The sequence below is a fragment of the Cebus imitator genome, unplaced genomic scaffold (genome assembly GCF_001604975.1).
Source record: "Cebus imitator isolate Cc_AM_T3 unplaced genomic scaffold, Cebus_imitator-1.0 Scaffold18, whole genome shotgun sequence".
NCBI classification, from domain to species: domain Eukaryota; kingdom Metazoa; phylum Chordata; class Mammalia; order Primates; family Cebidae; genus Cebus; species Cebus imitator.
The window spans coordinates 13,982,306-13,991,994 of NW_016107333.1; the positions used below are offsets into that span (position 1 = coordinate 13,982,306).

The 9,689-nt window shown below is 34.4% G+C and overlaps 1 protein-coding gene and 1 non-coding gene across 3 annotated transcripts in view; both read right to left on the reverse strand.

Moving 5' to 3' along the window:
- Positions 1-9,689, reverse strand: part of CDK17 (cyclin dependent kinase 17) — a 120,032-nt gene that overhangs the window by 19,121 nt on the left and 91,222 nt on the right. For both annotated transcript variants that reach the window (XM_037733921.1, XM_017516283.2), the window contains exons 6-7: positions 2,407-2,463; positions 965-1,079 (exon numbers count right to left, since the gene is read on the reverse strand). In XM_037733921.1, the coding sequence (XP_037589849.1) occupies positions 965-1,079; positions 2,407-2,463 (172 nt within the window). The remainder of the gene's footprint in view (positions 1-964; positions 1,080-2,406; positions 2,464-9,689) is intronic.
- Positions 5,941-6,082, reverse strand: LOC119469341. Its single transcript, XR_005198134.1, has one exon. It is a non-coding gene; the product is annotated as a U4 spliceosomal RNA (small nuclear RNA).

The window sequence follows — 9,689 nt, forward strand, 5'->3', positions numbered from 1 at the left end:
AAAAAAAAAAAAAAAAGAGAGAGAGATTTTCTTAAGGTTAAAATGATAATTTACCAAGGGGATTGGCAGTAAAAATTTTCATGAAAATCAATTTTTTCTTTTATTTTATACTACTGGGTTTGATACTATGATACTTAGAATTGTCCTCAGTATTATAATATTCTCCATATCATCTTCCGTATTTTTCTTAAATGTTAACTTTTGAAACTTCTGAGATTAATTTAGATATAAAGTGTAAAGAATCATTTTTCCCCTCCACATTACTAATCAGTTGCCTCAAGCCATTTTCTGAATAATGTTTTCTTTTTAAAATGACACTACAATATAAATATGTTTTCACACTGTTTTTTATATTTATTTAGTTTATGTGGTTAATTTATAGTTACCATGTTCCCCATGTACCAATGTAAAACATTTCCTTTTGACAAATAGTTGTCTATGATCGTGATTTTTAATGAATTCGGATTTCATTGTAAGTTATACATTAGGCTGGGCGCAGTGGCTCACGCCTGTAATCCCAGCACTTTGGGAGGCTGAGGCAGGCAGATCGCCTGAGGTCAGGAGTTCCAGATCAGCCTGGCCAACATGGCAAAACCCTGTCTCTACTAAAAATACAAAAAATTAGCTGGGTGTGGTGGCGGGCGCCTGTAATTATATCTACTTGGGAGGCTAAGACAGGGAGAATTGCTTGAACCCGGGAGGCAGCAGTGAGCTGAGATAGTGCCATTGCACTCCAGCCTGAGCAACAGAGCAAGACTCTGTCTCAAAAAAGAAGAAAAAAATAGTTATACATTAATATAATTAATTCCTTTCTTTTGGAAATTTTCATTTTAGAAATTAACTTTAAGGTTTAATTATATCTTCTGGTCATTTATTACTTATATATCTGAGCTCTTTTTACTTATAAAAAATAAACTGTTATTCTACCACTTTGATTTTAAAATGTTCTGTATAAAGATTATACCTTCTCTTATAGCTGTGCAGGGTGCACCTTCTTCATGTTCCAATCGGATTTCTTTTAATGCCACCAAATTCTCTGTCAATTTACTTCTTCCTTTATACACTGTTGCATATGTACCCTATAAAATATATTTTTAAACGACACATCAAAAGTATAAAAGTCTATTTAATATTATCTGTACAATAAAGCTCTACCTAAATTTCTAATTCCTAAGCATTGTTAAATTCCATCTTGCAAAGAAAAACACACAATAATCAGTCTTGGCTTTTCTTACAGCAAACAGGAATTTCAGTTCATATGCACAGCTTCCATACTTCTGTAAAACTAAAGAGTGCCTCAAGAGTATAAAAACATAGACAGAATATTTACTTTTTGTACTTTATTTCAGATTGACAATTAGATCAATAGCTTTAAAATCAAAAGTTCTTTACCCTCAATGGTATATGAAGACTGATGGACACTAATTGAACACATTATTAAAAAATGAAAATGTAATGTTCATACTGTTAAATCACAAAAATAAATTTTTTTTTTGAGATGGGGTTTCACTTTCGCCCAGGTTGGAGTGCAGTGGCACAATCTTGGCTCACTGCAACCTCTGTCTTCTGGTTTCATGTGATCCTCCTGCCTCAGTCTCCCAAGTAGCTGGGATTACAGGCCCCACCACCACGTCCAGCTCATTTTTATATTTTCGGTACAGATGGGGTTTCACCACACTGGCCAGGCTGGTCTCGAACTCCTGACCTCGTGACCCACTCGCCTCGGCCTCCCAAAGTGCTAGGATTACAGGCATGAGCCACCACGCCCGGCAATCATAAAAATTTTACCCATGTTTCCAAGATTTTTCGGAATCTTTGTACATTAACTCTCCTTTAAATAACAATGATTTCTTCTATCATTGCTAGGTCAGCCCTCAAGCTCCTTTACGGCTTCCCTATTAACTATTATTTTCTTTGCCCTTTCTTACTATAGGAGGTAGGCCATTTTTAAATCAGTAGTACTAGTAGCAATTCCAAGAAAATCAAGGTCTTAAGAATTTCCTTAACCTTCAAAAAATGTGTTTTTATCTTTAAGGTAATATTTGATTTTTCACAGATCTGAACTCATGCAATTTCCCATGACAGCCAGGAACAGACTGTAGACTGCCAGGAGACTAAGTGACAAATGCCTACTTTGTTATCAAGAAAGCGTAATACTTTCTGCTTCAATAAAAAATTATGAAGCTATAAAAAATACACATTTCCTCTCAAACTGATGGGTAATTTCAAGGACTGAAGAATCTAACTCCTAGAAACTTCTGTTACCTTTTCAGAATAAGTATATAATCTTGTAGACATCAGTATTTACATTTTTTCCAGGTTAACAAGAACTGTGGAGTAACAGTTTGAATGATGAATAAAAAACAAAAAAATGTGTGTTACATTTTTGAAATAGTATTTACTTACCTCTCCAAGCTTTTCCAATTTGATGTAGGTTTCCATTTTTCCAAAGCCAATTTCTGACTGAAAGTAAACAATGATAAATTTAGTCTTTTTCTGTTTTTTGTTATTGTTGTTTTTTGAGACAGCATCTCACTCTGTCACCCAGGCTGGAGTGCAGTGGCACAATCTTGGCTCACTGCAACCTCCACCTCTGGGGTTCAACTGATTCTCTTGCCTCAATCTGTAGAGCAGCTGGGATTACAGGCACATACCACCATGCCCAGCTACTTTTTGTATTTTTAGACAAGATTTTACCATGCTGGCCAGGCTGGTCTCAAACTTCTGACCTCAGGTGATCTACCTGGCTCGGCCTCCCAAAGTGCTGGAATTACAGGCATGAGCCACTGAGCCTAGCCTAGCATTTATTCTTAAAGTTTCTTTCTTTCTTTTTTTTTTTTTTTTTTAAAAAAGTCTTGCTCTGTCACCCAGGTTGGAGTGGAGTGGCACGATCTCAGTTCACTGCAATCTCTGCCTCCCAGGTTCAAGTGATTTCCTGCCTCAGCCTCCTGAGTAGCTGGGATTACAGGCATGCACCACCATGGCTGGCTAATCTTTTTGTGTTTTCAATAGTGACGGGGTTTCACCATGTTGGTTAGGCTGGTCTTAAACTCTCGACCTCATGATCTGCCCACCTCGGCCTCCCAAAGTGCAAGGATTACATACAACAAGAGTGAGCCACCATGCCCGTCCTTAAAGTTTCAACTCATCTCTTCCTCAACTTCTGAAACTCTCCTACTCTAATGAGTCATTAAGAATAGAAAAATCTGACTAAAATCAAATGGTTGAATATCTATCAAGTTTTAAAATAAACCGAATGTTGGAACATTCAAAGGTTCAAAAATATCAAAGTTCATAATCAAAATTGTCAACCCATCCTTTGTACACATTAGTTAACATTCTGTTATGAAAAATACTTTGTTTTATTCTAAGATATCCCAGGCATTTTAAGATACTAAAGAATCCTATCAAGAATGACTACTTGGGGTTTTCTTTTTAATGAAATTGCAAAATAATTTTCCTATATATTTTCCCTCACCAATCTGAATTCCCAAGGAAGTCCTGCAAATAATAAAATATTATTTGTTTCAGGCTTTCGAATCAAAATATAATGAAAAAGACAAATAAAAATCATACCCTACTAAATGGCAAACATAGAAGCAGCAATGTAAATCTAATTCTGGCTACACTCCCCCCTCAAAGAAAAACCACACAATAACAAGAGAAAATAAAAGTGAGTTATCAAAAGTCTTGCTTTAAAAGCCTTGAGCTTGTCTGCCTATTGTGTATGAAGATGATAAATGGGATAGATGAAATATACCTAAATATGTAATACAAACCCAGTATTTAAAATGAAGAAGAAACAAAAAACCTTAACACACAAAAATTTAGGAAATTTTCTTTTTAAGATAGATTGAAAACTAGGGACTGAGAGAGCAGAAATAGTTTAAAAAGCAAAACAGAATGGGAAAAGAATTTTCTTAAAGTTGCTTTCTAGCACCTCTTTGTAGATAATGGAAAAGGTTATGACAATCTAAAGAAAGATTCACTTGCTTAGAATGGTGCTAATGCCCTTAAATAAAAAGCCGGTGAAAGGAAAGGTTTTTTAATACATAATCTTGGTTCTCAAAGGTGTGTAAATTATGCCAGGTGATTAAATGCTGTGATTTAAACTCTAGAGGTCTAAATATGCAATTTGCCTGGGAATTGTGAAAAAAAATTAAAATAATCCTTGGTAATTAGGCTTGCATTACTTACCATGTTAGACAATGGGATAAATTATTCAAAGTTGAATGGCCAAAAGTAGCAAAGGCCCCCTCAAAAGAACTGTTTTTATCTTTTTGTTACAATGATATATATTAAAAGCATGTGGAAAATTGTACATCCAATAGTACTTAATTTAAACTAATTAAAACTTTGGTCACAGGCATTATTGAATGAATGAAAAATGATTTCTTTTTGTACTCTTTATGACATTTTCCTATATATTTTTCATAACCCATTAAATTTTAAAATGAAGTTTTATAACCATCATACACCATTCATCCTTGTATATGACTCAGTATTAGTTCTTCACTTTCTATTACCAATAACTATGCAAAATAAAGAAGTAAAACTATAATAGATAACATTTTTTAAATACAGGTGAAGTTTTTAATTTCAGTATGAAAAACATGGCAAATAACCCACTATCTGGCACATGACAGCCTGATCCTGAATAATCTTTTAATTTTTATATGTTTTATATAGCCTATTTATATATCATCTTAAATAATTTACTTCATAAAAAAGGCTAATTGCCAATATCACAGAAACTAATAAAATATATTTATTCTGATACTTATCTCTGGAATTCAGGTACTTAAATTCATGAATATAGAATTATTGTAATTTTTCCGTGAATTTTGAATTCTGTACCATCTTTTATGGGGGGAAAACACTGCATTGAGAATAAATGCAAACTAGTATGAACAAAAGAATGAATATTCCTGAAAAAAAAATTTTTAATATCATTATTTATAACAATAAGACACACATGGGAAATAAGACTGTAAGCTAGGCATTTTTTCTTCTCAGGAGTAGAGAAATTTTCTTATTAATCCTTTTATCTTAAATGAATGAATACCAGTATGTTCTTAAAACATCAAATGTACTGGGGCCCAATGGTTACTATGATAAAATGTTGAAGTTTGCTTTAAAGGCTATGTAAACGAACTACAAATTAGGTAGTAAAGACAAAAATGTTTCAGAGATTACCGTATCATATAAAGTATGTAAGGAATTAAAAAAAAAAAACAACCACTAAACTATGTAAGGAATAAACTGTAAAGTATGCATCAAATATTTAACATTACAAAGAGTCACTCTTCAGGGAATAAAATTTAGTGACATTACAATACGCTGAAAGTTTGTTTTTAATAAAGGAAAGCAAATATTATGCCATAATTATGAAGTTAAGTTTAAATTTGAATAATGAGTCTATAAAAAAAACAACACTACTTAATTCCACCCATGCAGGCGGGCAGGCAGAAAATTCAGACAAAGGCACAGTTACACTAGTGAATTGTCTGTCAGCTCCTAACTCAAAAAGTAAAAGTGTACACCCCTCATTTTAGTAATCTCCAACTTAGGATTTAATGATTACATCAAAATAGTACTTACTGAATCTTTAAATAAAATTTTTAGAAAATTTGCTTGCATTTTTATTTGCTGAACACAACAGGATTAACAATAGATATAATGACTAGCTTGTTGATGTGTTCTCCTACAGAAATTATTCAGAGGACAGAGGACAAAGCTCATTTATTCAACATTTACCCAGGACAATGTTAGGTGCTAGAGAAGACAGATACGATTCCCACTTTCATGAATTCACAATCTAGACCAAGTTCCATCCTAGGTTATTTTAAAACATGTTAAAAGTTTAAAAGTTTCATAGAAACAAATAAAAGCTAAAGAGATAGCACAATAAGCTTTATAATGTATACGGTGTTGTTTCAGTCTCTGTAGAAACTGTTAAAAATTGCCACTGCCAACTATACTGAAGTTGTCATGACGGGGTTCTTGTGAAAAAATTTTCAATTAGCAATAACTGTGCCTTGCATAAACCTCATTGACTATGATACTATCACTGCTTAAAGCTTATATTTTCATGTGATACAAAAGCCCACTTAATGCTGCCTGCCAGATAAATGAAGATGTTTTCTGGTATTTCACTGTGCCAAGAAAATACTTCACTTTTTGCTAGCCCCAACCAAATTCCTATTCAGATGGCTCTTATAGTATATAAGCACATGAAAATTCTAAATACATACATATATGTATTTAGACAGATATTAATAAATTTATATAATTATATACATATAAAATAAATTATAATCGTCTTCCTAGAATTTAGTGTAACTTGTAAGCAAAACCAAGCCTTAAGGGGCATTTTTTTGTTTACTTTGTATCTAGCAACATAATTACTCTATCACATGCTGGAGATGCTGTTCTAGTTGAGCGTCAAAACAAACGAAGGACAGGAGGTCCCCCTTATCCACAGAGGTAGGATACTTCTAAGACCACCAGTGGATGCCTGAAACAGCAGATAGCAATGAAACCTTTATGTACTATGTTAATCCCTATACATACTAATATACTCCTAAGGTAATGTTTAGTTTATACATTTTGCAGAGTAAGACATCAACTGATAAACTATAATAATACACTGTAATAAAAGTTACGTGAATGCAGTCTCTATCTCTCACTCTCAAAATAATCTTACTGTATTACATTCACCTATTTTCAAACTGTGTTTGACCTGTTGTAACCGAAATTGTATAAAGGGAAACCATGGGTAAAGGGGGAAGCTCCTGTATGTACAGTGGATCCATAGACGCCATTTTTGAGAGAGAGAGAGACAGAGAGTGAGAGACAGAGAGAGAGAGAGAGAGAGAGAGAGAGAGAGAGAGAGAGAGAGAGAGAGTGTGTGTGTGTGTGTGTGTGTGTGTGTGTGCGTGCGTTAAAGAAGATGGAGGCTTTTTGAAACACCCATTTCCCTCCCTGTGGGAATTACCAAGTCACCGCTACTGACAGAAATGTGTTTTATCCCTTAGACTTGGTGGTCAGAGGGACAGAGAAATCTCTATGCTACTTAATCACTTTGTCTTACAAAAATTGCTATTATCATCACTACAATACCACCTTAATCCTATACTCCTGTACATAACATGCTAAGGTAAATTCTGTGGGACTTTGAACCTCGCTCCCACTCCCACATCTCATATTATATTTCTAATTGCTGAGATATGTAACGACTTGATTGTATTTTCTCACCTGCTCTTAGAAATGAGAAAGGTCTATATGGTCTATATTGGAAAAGCCAGGGATGAAGAATCCAAACATTAATTGTTTAGGGAGAAATACACTCTTAAAATGCATAAACTTATAATTTGAATACAATGAATCAAATTTTTATATAGGGATGGCTTTCATTCTAATTGAAGCTGTCAATTCACTTAGTCTCACAAAACTTCCACTGGGTATACCATTATCATAAGGGCAACGAAGTTCTGATGAATCCTGACTACCTGCATGTGGGCTTTCCCACTATTCTAATATTTAAACATGCCAAGAGAGTATTTTATTTCTTATCAATCATAAAGGAATACTAAACAGCACTTCACCAATCCAATAGGCAATATTTTTAACATGACCTATGATCACTAAATGTAATGTGGTATCCTGGAGGGGATCTTGGGACAGAAAAAGAACACTGACAGGAAGTGAAATAAATTATGGAGTTTTGTTACTAGTAGTGTACCAATGTTGATTCCTTAGTTGTGACAAATGTATTAAAGTAATAAAAAAATGTCAATAATATGGGTAACTGGGTACGTGGTATAGAAAAACTATATAATTTTTGTAATTTTTTTCTGTAAATCTAAAATAAAAATTAAAAGTTTAAGTAAATTAAAAAGTCAATGGAAAGGGTTAAGATAAGAAGTGAAGAGACTGAATACACCTGAGTTTATAGAGATAACAGTCTAAGCATCCTGAAAAGATGAGATAGGAAGGCGGACAACTCCTCAAGATTAAAAACAAAAAGAACAGAATGAGTATATGTGTAGGTAGATTTGCATGTTTATTATACAGAAAAGGAGGGAGTTTCTGGTTAATGGCTCACCCTTTTATTTTTGAGACAGGGTCTCTCACTCCAACGCCAAAGCTGGAGTGCAGTGGTGCAATCATGGCTCACCACAACCTCATCCTCTTGGGCTCAAGCCATGTTCTCGCCTCCCACCTACCATGTAGCTAGGACTACAAAGACGTGCCACCACACCTGGCTAGTTTTGTTAATTTTTTTATAAAGATGGAGGTCTCATTAAGTTGCACAGGCTGGTCTTGGACTCTGGGTTCAAGCAAACCTCAGCCGCTCCAAGTGGTGGTATTACAAACATGAGCCACACAGCACCTGGCCCTATCTCTTTTTTATGATGTAGGAAGAGAGATCATCTGCTTACAGTAAGAGAAGAGGAGTTAATCAGAGAAAGACAGTCTGGTAGCCAAGCAATACTGGGGATCTATGTGAGGTTGATGACCATAAATTCATAGCAGACGCAATCAGCCCTACTGTGTAACTTTCTTCGGCAAAAATAGTTTCTTAATTCCTACTCAAGCAAAGGCTTTCTGTTATTTTTACTACTTTACTTATCATATATTGCTATCAGAAAATATGAAAACAGGCCAAGAGCAGTGGCTTACACCAATAATCTCAGTGATTTGGGAAGCCAAAGCGGGATGACTGCTTGAGGCCAGAAGTTCAAGACAGCCTGGGCAATATAGTGTGACCCTGTCTCTACAAATAATTTGTAAAAAAAAAAAAAATACATATATATATATATATATATGTATGTATGTGTGTATGTGTGTGTATCTACATATGAGAGAACACACTGAAAGTTTAATACTTTTAGAAGACAAAGCTAAATTTTCTATTTTACCTTGAAAAAATATTTTATTTTTTAGATTAAGGGTGTATTATCTATGGAAAACTGAACTCTAGTACATGTGAAGAATATGAAGAATATTTTTCTTTTCCTACCTCCTTTCCATCCATCCCTAATCTTCACCTATCTCCTTTATGCATAAACCTAGAGACCAGACTTCTCTATTGAAGAACTGATCTCTTTGAAAAAAATTTTACTTTTTAGGTATATAAAGAATATATTATTTATAGATACACAAATTCTAATACGTGTAAAAGAAATGAGTTTCTTTTTCCCACTCCCTTTCCATCCATCCTTAATTTTCACATGCCCGTCTTCACTGCCTGTATTCAAATATAAACCTAGAGTAGAGATTTTCATTTTGAAGAATAATTTTTAATGTATTTCCAAAAAGTATGCTTTAGTAAGGCAGATGAATAACTGAAATGGACGCCACCAGTAAAATCAAAAACATAGCTAGCATAATTAATCTGAAATCTATAAGCCATTTCAGAATTTTTTAAAAAGGGAGGTAGGTAGGCCAGGCACAGTAGATTACCTGAGGTCAAGACTTCAAGACCAGCCTAACCAACATGGAGAAACCCCATCTCTACCAAAAATACAAAATTAGCCAAGTGTTGTGGCACATGCCTGTATCCCAGCTACCTGGAAGGCTGAGGCAGAAGAATCACTTGAACCCGGGAGGTGGATGTTGTGGTGAGCTGAGATCACGCCATTGCACTCCAGCCTGGGCAACAAGAGCAAAATTCCATCTCAAAA